Below are 11,798 nucleotides of genomic sequence, written 5' to 3'. Positions count from 1 at the left end.
TTACTGAATAAAGTCCATCTCTTGCATGGTGAGAGACTCTTCCTCAACTTTGTTCTTCCTCCTTGGCTTCTGAAGTACTGTGTCCTCAGAGGACACCCTGAGTCAACTACAGATTCCTTTCCCTGGGGATTCCATCTCTCCTCACTGGTGGCTGAGATTGGTTTAGTATTTCAGGTTTCTTGAAGCTGCTTAGTTGGTACCTGTGTTGTGTCACAGTGTTCTCAGTTGTGGTTGGAGATGTTGCCTGTGTCTACCTGGCCTTCAAAAAGACATCAGACACGAGGCTAGAAGCCTGGGGATGTCTGTCAAGGTGTGCTGTGTACCACTGTTTTATGTTAAACATCGTATTATGTAACCTAGGTTGCTCTCAAACTTGCTGTATAGCTGAGGAGGCTCTTGAGTTCCAGATGATCCTGAGTTTGGGAATTACTGGCAAGAGCCACCATGGCTGGCTTTTAGCTGTGACAGACTCTAGCATGCCTGTGCTGTGTTGGAGACTGGACTAGGTGAGGCTGAGGAATGAGTGCTAGCATTCTGCTCGATGGCTGTCCTACCCTGGGCACTCTGCATAGATTGTTCCAAAGTATAGCATGCCTGTCTACTCTCCACCTCAGGCTTCCTGTGTGTGACAGGCAGGACAAATCTCTTTCATCACCCTTGCCATTCATTCAGAGGCCACCTGAGGCCTGCGGTAACAGAGAAGACCCATTTAGCATTCCAGTGCCACCTCTGTTGTGCACTGACATTTGTCCACAGTTGGCCTTGACCTGGGACTGTTGCTGTGCTCTGTTGTGGAGCTGAGGCAGTGATACCCAATGGCTTCCCCATCATGTTTCCAGCTGTCCAGACTTACCTGCTGCTGGGTCATCTGCCCCTCTCCTTCATGAGGTTGTGAGACCAGTCCAAGTGTATAGGGACTGGTTATCATTATACTCTGGTGCTGTAGAAGCCATATGGGGATGAAGGATAACATCTGGGTGAGTGCTCTTGCAGCCAGCCTGGATGAGACCCAGTTTTTATTTGTTCCTCATGCATAAACCCTTTTCCTGCTGATTAAAAAATTACATCAGTAACTCACAGGTTGAAAATTATTACCTAGAAAATTCCAGAAATAAACCACTCAACCGATAGGCTTTAAGTAACTTTGATTACGGTCTTGTTATAACTTGTATTTTATTATGTTACCACTCAATCTCTTTTTGGGCCTAATGTGTAAACTAAAATTCACTATAGGTGTGTATGTAGGCATAGATAGAGGCTGCAGAGGCTTCAAGGGTCCTCTGGGGTCTTGGGCCTGCCCCTCCTGCCCCCCATGAGGAGGCCTGGTGCCGTCCCATGGGAAAATCTCAGATGGCGACTGAATACTGAGGCTGTGTGCAGTGACTCAAGCCCTCAGGTTGCAGAGCTCGGATTCTGAAGGCTTGGCTTCTTTTAGGTTATGTATGAGGTTCCTCACCTCTGTTCTATGTTTCAATCCAACAGCTTTCCAGGTAGGCACCTCTGCTCTGGCGTCCGTGTCTCACAGCACGGTTCCAGGGAGTGATCTTTCCTCTTTTCACTGCAGGTCGTCCACCCGGCCAGAGGTAGCCAGCATAGAGCCACTGGGCTCCAGTGAACAGCAGTGCTCCCAGAAGGCAGTGGTGCAGGCCCGCTTGACCCAGCCAGCCCGCCTGACCAGCATCATCTTTGCAGAAGACATCAGTAAGGGTTTTATGGGGGATCCTTGGCGGGGATGTGCGACACAGACCTCCTTAAGACCTCTACCTGGGGTCTAGGAAGCATCCTTTCTGGTTCTTCCTCACAGAGACTGACTTTCTAAGCTCATAAATTAGTATAATAAAATAAATACAAATAAATACAAATAAATTTGTTACCTTAGGTGCTCTTAACTGGTGTCAAATCAAAATGCAAAAAAAAAAAAATTGACCTAGTATAGGAACGCATGCTTTTTCTTTCCCCATATTTGATTCATTATATTGTAGATGTGGAGTACAGTTTTCCCCAGGATCCATGGTGGATTGGTTCTAGGGTCCCCTGGGATGCTACACTCCTGGGACCAGTCCCTCAAGTGGTTTGACTCAGTGCTGGCTTACAGCTGTCTCCTAGACCATCTTAGACAACACACAATGCTTCATGTGCTAAAATACTCTGCAGATCATCAGACTGTCTGGTTTAAGGGGTAATGATGGGATGTGAGTGCTCAGTACAGAGGATTTTCCCTGAGTGTGTGGTTACTGGAGTGTCCATTTGTGAATCCACAGATACAGAAGGCTGACTGAACCTAGAAAGGATGTGACCTTCTGTTATGCTTCCTGCACTGGGACGTTTATTTCCATTTTACTATGTTTAGTATTTTTTTCAGCAGTGCAGAGGTTGAACCCAGGGCCTTGTGTGTGTAAAGAAGTACTGAATCACTGAGCTACATGTTCAGCCTTTGCTAGGAATTATTACTTTAAGATACTTTATTTTATTTATGTGTACATGTGTGCTGTGTGTATGCCGTGGAGGCCAGAAGAGGGTGTTCAATCCCTGGAGCTAGACTTATAGATAGCTGTGAGACAGCTCATGTTCTTTTTTTTTTTTCTTTTTTGTTTTTTGTTTTGTTTTGTTTTGTTTTTTTTCGAGACAGGGTTTCTCTGTATAGCCCGGGCTGTCCTGGAACTCACTCTGTAGACCAGGCTAGCCTCGAACTCAGAAATCCACTTGCCTCTGCCTCCCAAGTGCTGGGATTAAAGGCGTGCGCCACCACCGCCCAGCTCAGCTCATGTTCTTAATCACCAAGGCATCTCTTCAACCCCACATTTTAAATGCTGAACATTGTGCCTTTTTCTTTTTTTGAGACAGGGGTCTTACTGTAGTACTGGCTGTCCTGGAATTCCCTGTGTAGATCAGTAGACCAATCTGGCTTTGAACTCACAGAGATCCACTTGTCTCTGCTTCCCAAGTTCTGGGATCAAAGGCATGTGTCCAGCCTGCTGAGTCCTCTTTTTAGCAGGAGGCCATCTCACAGATGCTCCTTCGTGTTAAACATCTCCAGTGTCCGGTCTCAGCTCAGGGTTAGGAACACTGTTGTATGCACAGAACAGCTTGGACTTACTTAGCTTATTTCCTACCTAGCATAGATTCCCAGTTTTGCCGGGTCATGGTATATAAGTTTTATTGCTTTTTGAATTATATTTTAGTTATGTGTAGGATGTGTGTCTGTGTGTGGGTGTATGCATGTGAATGCTGGTACCCGTGGATGTGAGAGGCTTCAGATGCCCCGGAGCTGGAGTTGCAGGTGGTTGGAGGACATCTGACATGGGTGTGTCCTTAGGAAGAATATGCTGTGCTACAAATGGCTTGGGGCTCTATCCTGCCCATTTTTGGTTTGAGGTGAGTCCAGTCTGAACTACTAGACCCAAGTGGTCCTCCTGTCTCAGCCCCCTGAGTAGCTGGGGCTATAGCTGTATACTTATATTGAGCATAACAATATAAGATTTTTTAAGGCTCTTGATACATGAGCTAATGCAGATAGAACAAGTGTTTCTATCTGGTGCCTGGAGATTGGTCAGAATAACTAGCATTATACATGGTTGTCCTCACTCTAGAGGGTTCTCCAGGTAATGCTGCTATCTGCTTTATTTGTGAGGAAGTAGAAAGTCTGTGCATATATCCACGCATCCGCCTTGTGATATAATGGGTAGTCTTACAGAACCTTGATGTAAGTAAAACAGGGAGGTAAGGGAAATTGCTGCATAAACCTAGAGACTAGAAATCCATCTGCAGAACTCAAGTAAAGGAGGACGGAGAGAACTGGCTCCACAGAGCTGTCCCCTGTTGTCCCTTGTGTCCACTTGTGTGCTGTGCTAAGCAGCCCCCCTACCCATCATCCACAATAATAAGTAAATAAAAATTTTCAGAGAAGCCAAACAAACACCCAAAGAACAAACACAAGGAGCAAGCAGCAGTGTGAGTCCTGATCTTGGTGCACAGGTAGAGAGAGGCACAGTCAGCCATTGTGTCCCTTCATGGTCACAGCCTGAACACAACTACGTTTTTCTGGAGGAATGTTTTCCCACACAGCTTTAAATGTGGGTTCACAAAGAGATGATGAGAAAGCCAGTCTTCCTGTCTGGGTGGCTGTGTTAGCTACCAGAATATACTGCTTGCTCCTGGGGTGAGTTGGGTTCCTGTTTTGGTGCGTTGGGTTCTTGGTTACCGTAGTCAATGCCACTGGAGGTGGGACGGTGGCTGAGTACCATTCTCAGTGCTGTTCTTCTTTGTCCCTGCAGCCACAGGCCAGGTGCTGCGCTGCGACGCCATCGTTGACCTCATCCACGGTATTCAGATCGTCTCTACTACCCGTGAGCTCTATCTTGAGGACTCCCCACTGGAGCTGAAGATCCAGGCTCTGGACTCAGAAGGTGACTGCACCCGCTGCCCTTTGGCAGGCTCACATCTTGGCCATGGCCTCGGTCGCTGTGTCTTCTCATGACTAGCTGCTGTTCCAGCCAGCAAGGGAAACCACTGCCAAGGGAGCACTGACGGGGGTAGAAGCTATATCTCTGAGGTGGCTGTGTGTTCACAGGCCTGACAGCCGGCCTGTGTGTACCGGTCTTAGCTGCCTCTGGGAGTAGGTATAGTTTCTTCTTGGTACCACTGTGTCAGGAGCTGACATCTGGGCAGTGGTGGAAGTGGAAGAGCTGCCCACAGAGGTAATGATCGTACTGGGCAGCAGGAACTCTTCTCCCTGCTCTGTTTCTAGGCTGTTTTTGATTTCCTAAGCACTCCAGACCTCTAAACAGGTGTATAGATGAGGGCACCTGTGGGCTTCTGGCTCAGGGTATTGGGTGTCACTTCTTGACTGGTATGGATAGTGACTGGCTCTAGGATGGGATTCTTGTGTGTGGCCTTGTCTGGTGGTCGGCAGTCTGTCTGGGCTGGAGGCTGACTTCTTGGAAGGAGCAAGAGGAATTTGTTGTTCAGCTTGTTATAGTTGTGACAAACACCTGAGATGAACAAGTTAAGAACAGGACATTTTTATTTTGATGTGTATTTTTAGAGGTTCTAGCCCATGTCTTTGGGCCCATGGCTTGGCAGATCATCATGGTACATTAGTCACAGGAGACTGCTCACCCGCTAGCAGCCAGGAAAACAGGAGGTGGAAGGAGTGGGCTCCTGATAATCCCTTTCAAGCCCTTGTCACTACTGACGTAACTTCTCCCTACTAGGCCCTAATGGCTCAAAAGTGTACCACTTCCCAGGAGCACAGCACCATGGCTGTTAACTAAGCCTTCAGTGCATGGTCGTCTAATACAGCCCTAGAATCTTGGGGTGTGGGAATGCACCTCGTGAATAAACAAGGTATGTGCATGGAATAAATGGCCCGAGTCGGAAAATCCAGAATCCGAAATGTGTTCAGTCTTAGGCTTCTTGAAACAGTTGGAAGAGTCTATGTAGATATCCCCAGATCTGAAAACCGCAAGGTCAGAATCACCTCCAGTCCCAAGCATCTTCAGGTCATGACTGTTTATAAAGCACGGGGGACAGTAGAGCTGGGAAGGAGACCCTGGGGACAGCTGAGGTGGGTGGGCAGGGAGCAGGCTGACAACTCTATGGAGGAAGAGATGGTGCTGAGGGGAGTAGTGAGGATTGTGGGTTACCAGCCATGGGTGTACACTGGGGCAAGTGTGTCGTTGCTTTGTAGCTGAGCCAGAATCTGAGCTGTAACCTGGATATGGGAGTCCTGCTTTTGATCAGAAGTAGGCCATCTTGTTCTGTGATGGGCTGCACAGTGAACATGACAAGCTTCTCTGGGTGTGTCTCTGTCATATCTTTTCACCAGGGACCTTATTATTCCAAGAAACCACATGTGATGCAGCCATGCATGGGTGGGTCCTGATAAACCTTATTTATAAAAGCAGGAGGGGCCATACTTGCTCCAGGAATTATAGTTTGCTAACCTAACCCCTGCTCTGTTTCTGCTTGAAAGTATTTAAAGCAGTATTTTTCTACTGAGACTTATATCCATTAATACCCCTTGTTTTATTTTTTTTTAATTTACTTTATGTGTATATGGGTGTTGGCATGCATGTATGTGCACCACGTGTAGAGTACCTAGAGTCCAGAAGTGGGCTTCCGATCACCTGGAACTGGAGTTACAGTCGTGAGCTTCTATGTAGGGGATGGGAACAAGAACAGCAAGAACAGCACGTGCTCTTAACCACTGAGCCATCTCTCCAGACCTAAATCACCTTTTTGAAAAGTCAGTTTTAGTTTAATTTACAAATTATTGCCGTCATCATTGTCTCACTGTCTAATTTTAGAACCCTCTCACCAGTGTAGAAGGAAACCCAAACCTGTGGACGCTTAATGCCAGCTGACCATGGCCAAGCCCCTGGCGCCCGCTGCCACAGCCAGCTTTCTGACTACATTTCTTGTTCTGGACTTTTCCTGGAAGTGTGGTTATGTGGCACAGCCGCAGTCTTCTAACTGTCACTTAGCCTGGTGTTCTAGTTCGTGCGTTTAGTGCCATGTGACATGGAGTTTTGGGTTTCCACTTTGCAGAACTTTTATGTAAACGTGCTTTAGGTTCTCTTGAGTAAGCACAGATAAGTGGGCTGGAGTGATGGCTTAGTGGTTAACAGGACTGGCTGCTCTTGGAGAGGACCCAGATTTGATTCCCAGTACTTGAAAAAGCAGCTTAGAACCATCTCTAACCCCAAGTCGAGAGTCTAACACCCTTTTCCGGCCTCCTCGGGACACTAGGTCCACATTCATACATATAAATGAATCATTAAGAAGCAGCTGAGTGATGTGCTGCTGTCTGACTGGCTTTCCTCAGCCAGACATACTGACCCTTGTTGTCTATTTTGGCCCAAGTCTCTTCTATGAGTGAACTTGACCCTTGTAAGCTTTGAGGACTAAACTGTCTGAGAAGGGTTGTTGTGTCTTTGCTAGATTCCTGGCATTACTCAGCACTAGCTCTGTACCTTACCAGATGTCCTGTGGGAACCTGTGGGTGTCAGCCCCTGTGCTAGACCATGAGCAAGTTGGGTAATGCCCATTGCGTGGACAAGGAAGCTGTGGTAACTTCCCTGGGGCAGCACAGCCCATAGGTGGCAGAGAATGCTGCTGCTGCTCAGACTTACTCCTGCTGCAGTACTTTTCCTGACTGTTGGCAGCAATCTGCACTCTGCATAAACCATCTGCTTGCTGAGCTCTCAGTGTGATTTACCTGCCTGAAACTCTGTCCTCAGAGTATGTATGTACAGGAGTGATGGCCCCTTTAAGAGCTGATTCAGTCATAAGAAGGACCAAAGCTATTCTTGCTGGATTAGCCTAGTAATCATTGTTTTGTTCAATTTATACCTGGACAGGTCAGCCATTTGCCTGCCTGTCCTTCTATGTCTTAATTAGGGTTTCCATTGTTGAGAAGAGACACTATGACCAAGGCAACTCTTATACGGGACAACATTTAATTGGGACTGGCTTACAGGTTCAGAGGTTCAATCCATTGTCATCAAGGCAGGAAGCATGGCAGCATCCAGGCAGGCATGGTGCTAGAGAAGGAGTCCATTGTCATCATTGTGGGAAGCATGGCAGCGCCCAGACAGACATGGTGCTGGAGAAGAAGCTGAGAGTTCATTTTGATGCAACTGTAGCCAGGAGAGGACTGACTTGCAAGAAGTTAGGAGGAGGGCCTCAAAGCCCACCCCCACAGTGACATACTTCCTGCATCAAGGCCGCACCTACTTCAAAAGGCCACACCTCATAATATTCCCACTCCCTTCCCAGGGCCAAGCATATTCTAGCCACCACATTCTGCATTCTCACAACATTTATAATGCTATTAAGCAGGTTGCAAATCAGGCTTATATGTAGCTCAGGCTGACCTCTATCTAACTCTCTATGTAGCTGAGGGCGACCTTCAACTTCAGCCTTCCTGCCTTTTGCCTTTTGCCTCTTGTCTCCAGGGTGATGGAATTATAAGCATGTTGTATGACACTTGGTTTTCTGTGGTTCTGGGATTCGAACCAAGAACTTCACGCATGCCAGTCAAGTGCTGTATGAGCCAGATCTCTGCTCCCTCATGATGCATCTTGACATGAGGTCTTCACTAGATGTGGCAACCTAATCTTGCACATCCATCCATCCTCTTGGTAGCTTAGCATTCTACTATGAGTAAATACCTGAGGCAATCAGCTTTGAAGAAAGAAAGGTTTCATTTGGTTTATGGGTTCAGAAATTTCAGTACATGGTTGCTTGACCCTATTGCTTTCCAGTATTCCATGCAATTGCATGCCTCCATTCTCAATGGTACCACAGGCTAGTGACCAAATCTTTGTGTGAGTTCAAGTCTTTGGGCGGTCACGCTCTGTGTTAGATGTATTCTGTTTTAGGAACTGAAAATGGCCTGAGATAGGACTCCTTAAATGTTCTCCTGCAGCCCTTTCTTCCCCTGCAGTTTTCATGTGGTCTTGGTGTATGGGAACCTGAAGTAGGCATCAAGTCAGATTTTTATTCATAGTAGTAAATCATGCATTTATTTTAAAACAATGCTTTTGTATTCATAGAGTTTTACTATTTACTAGTGATGAAAACAAATTTGCATACTAACAAGATAGGTGTGCTTGCTCTCTTTTACAAAAAGTTAAATCCCGGCCAGGTCTTTGATACTGTGGGATACAGAGTGTCTGCTGAACTTTTCAGAGCTGATGGATATTCGGATTTTTTAGGTCTCCATGCTGAGAACGCCGCTTTTCATAAATACATAGTGCAAGATGAGAGAAATGCATTTCAGGATATTATAGAATTCCCAAGCCAAACCTACATATTGATTTCCTGTGCAGCTTCAGTTGGCAGCAGCCATGTTTTGTGGTAAGGGAGAGATTGAAGCAGGTTTATAACTCAGGCTGGCCACGAACTCACCGTAGCTGAGGATGTCTCATATCCCTGTTCTTCCGGCTACTACTGCACAGATGACGGGGTTCTAGGCATGTCCCACTGGACCTACCCTCCTGGAGCAGTTTTTAAAATAAGAATTAATAGCAATGTAACCTCAAAGATACTGATTTGGTATGTGCTGAGGAATGGTAGGAAAATACGGAAAGTCCTTGCGTTCCTTAATTAGATGATTATGATACTTTAAAGATCAGAATCCTTTGTATATAGAGCAAAACACTGCATTTATAGCACACGGTGGTCTGAGATCTGAGCGTGATGGCATGCCCAGCGCAGAGTGCTCAGCCTGATGTGGTTGCTCATGCTTTTAATCCTATCCCCGGGGAAGAAGAGGCAGGAGAATTTCTATGAGTTCAGCACTAACTTGGTCTATGCAGTGAGACCCTGTTTTAGTCAAGACAAAACAAAACAAAAAGCTCACCCAAGTCCACATGTTGCATGTTCAGAACCAAGACAGTAGTAAAGTTGTGTGGCTCAACATGTGACGTTACACACTTGAGTTTTCACAATTTTCTGCTTGCTACCCCAGGTAGAAATGTTTCACTGTTGTATTTTTTTGTGGACCCCCCACATTCAGTCATGGTGACAACCCATAGTTTAAGAGCTGGGGATGTTGCTAGCAGTGTGTTTCCAGAATTACTTTCCATCCCTCATGCACCATGTGCACGAGTGAACTGTAACTGAGCATGCTCCAGGTGTCCAGAGAGTCCCCCTCCCTGTGCTTGTGCTACACCTTTGGGATGGAGGGCCTGGGCCCAGGTCTCTGCTCTCAGAAGCCCTGCATCCTCCAGGCATTCTTGCTCAGGTGTTCCTCCTCCCTGGCTTCCCAGGAGAAATTTTCTCTTTTCTGCCGACTTCTCTCAACCCTTACTGGTCTCGGTGTGTTGTATTTGTTGAGCTTAGCGCTTGGCTTTATTCTTCTGGCTGCTTCTGGACTTTGGAGCATGTGAACATTGGACACATATTTGTTCATTTGAGTTGCATGTTTTTCTGTGGTCCTGCTGGTACTAGGACAGGAGTGGTTTGTCCTCTGGAGTCTGAATTCCTAGGTCTCCTGGTTTGTGTCTCTTGGTGGTGAGGCTTTGGGGTCAAGGGCTCTGTGGGTTGTACACAGTAGGTGCTCATAGCTACTTCTCAAGTGGAGAAGCAAGGCTTCTGGCCTGGTCTGCTTCCCACCCCAGCATCTCACTCTTAAGCATGCTTACGTGGTGCTACTTTCCTCACTCTCCCTTCCTGGAGGGCTCTGGGCCACAGCCAGGGAGCTGTAGTATGGCTTCCAATGGTTTATTTTGTCAGGAGTAATTAATCTCCACTCTGCCCACAGGATAGGTTTAAACAGGGCTGTGTGCTCAGAAGAAGCCAGGCTTGGCTTCATGCGCAACCCCTGCTCTCTGGAAGACCATAATTGTGGACTCTGGAACAGTGGCGTGTGTTCTGGTGACATGGAGCCTTAGCGATTCAGGGTACTGTATCCTTGCCACTTTCATGCATCCTGGAATGGCTTCTCTGCTACCCTCTCCTGCTCCTGGTTTCCTGGGTTCTCCTGTTTTTCTTTTCTCATTCTTAACCATTTCCTCCCTCTACCTGCGGGAGTCTAGGTAGGAGACCTGTGCATATGCAGGGTTGGACCATCCATCTAGGAAGGAGAGATGTGAGTTGAGCTCTCTAGAGCCCAGCCCAGGTGGGATGCAGGATGGTATAGTGGCCAGCAGAGAAAGCAACAGTTGTCTGTGCCTGGCCTGTTTGTGCCCCAAGTTGCAGGGCAGGGTTTCCAGGCCCCTCTGAGCATCTGTTGTCACCCTGGTTTAGCTCACACCCTGAGGGAGCATGCCTTCAGCTGGTTCCATACCTGTCTGCACACACAGAGAGCCTGGAAAATTCCAGTCCATTCCCCACACACATCCTTCTGAATTAGTGAAACTTTAAGAAGCCCTTAGTTCTTCTGACTCTTGAGTCATCACATCTGTCTCCTCTTCCTCTTGTGCGTGTGGACAACTGTGGGGTGACAAAAAGGGCTAACAACTGAGCCTAGAAGCCACATGTGCAGACACAGACATTCTATGAGACAGACCTCTTGTATGGCATCTGTCTCCCTTGCCCTCCTTGTAAGGCCTTCCTGCTCACAGGGGACAGTGTCTTTCTTTCTTAAAATTTATTTTGTACTATGTTTATGTGTATGTGTGAGTCAGGACCTGGAGTTACAGGTGATTGTGAGCCACTCAGTGTGGGTGCTGGGAATCAAACTCAGTTCCTCTGTAAACACAATACACATGGCTTTAACCACTGAGCTGTTTCTGCAGCCTACCTGATCCAGTAGATGCATACTGTAAAGTTTTTGTTCCTATTTTATAGTAGAAAGAAGGGAAGGGGTTTGCACTGAGCCAAGAGGAATTCTGAGTGTTCTTGGATATATAAATAGCCACAGTGAAGGAAGACTGCCCACTAGGTTATCAAATGACTGGCATTGATTGTACAGCCTAAGGGGATACAGGATATCCTCTTGTCTCCATCAGCATCCTGCAGGGTCAGCCTGCTTTGCTCTGCCATGAGGGAGCTAGAAATAGGCTGGGCTGGGCTGTGTGGGCTCACCATGGGAAAAAAGGAGATTCCCATGGTCCCACTGTGTCACAGAGAATAACTGAGGTGGTGTGCAGCTCATCTCCCTGTCTTATTTAGGGTTTCCATTTCTGTGAAAAGACACCATGACCATAGCAACTCTTATAACGGAAAAAAAATTATTGAGGCTGGCTTACAACTGTAAGTTGTTTAGTCCATTGTCATCATGGTGGGAAGCTTGGTGGAGTACAGTACGTGGTGCTAGACAGGGATGGAGAGGTCTACATCTGCATCAG

The 11,798-nt window shown here is 47.0% G+C and overlaps 1 protein-coding gene across 1 annotated transcript in view; it reads left to right on the top strand.

The window, feature by feature from the left end:
• The window catches only part of Nup210 (nucleoporin 210), a 103,998-nt gene that overhangs the window by 14,979 nt on the left and 77,221 nt on the right, over window positions 1–11,798 (top strand). Inside the window, exons 2-3 of the mRNA XM_028773004.1 lie at window positions 1,565–1,701; window positions 4,275–4,406. Coding sequence (XP_028628837.1) covers window positions 1,565–1,701; window positions 4,275–4,406 — 269 coding nt within the window. The remainder of the gene's footprint in view (window positions 1–1,564; window positions 1,702–4,274; window positions 4,407–11,798) is intronic.

The sequence above is a fragment of the Grammomys surdaster genome, unplaced genomic scaffold (assembly GCF_004785775.1).
Source record: "Grammomys surdaster isolate TR1022 unplaced genomic scaffold, NIH_TR_1.0 220, whole genome shotgun sequence".
Taxonomy (NCBI): domain Eukaryota; kingdom Metazoa; phylum Chordata; class Mammalia; order Rodentia; family Muridae; genus Grammomys; species Grammomys surdaster.
The sequence above is the reverse complement of the archived record's forward strand: the minus strand, read 5'-3'. Positions and strand labels throughout refer to the sequence as shown.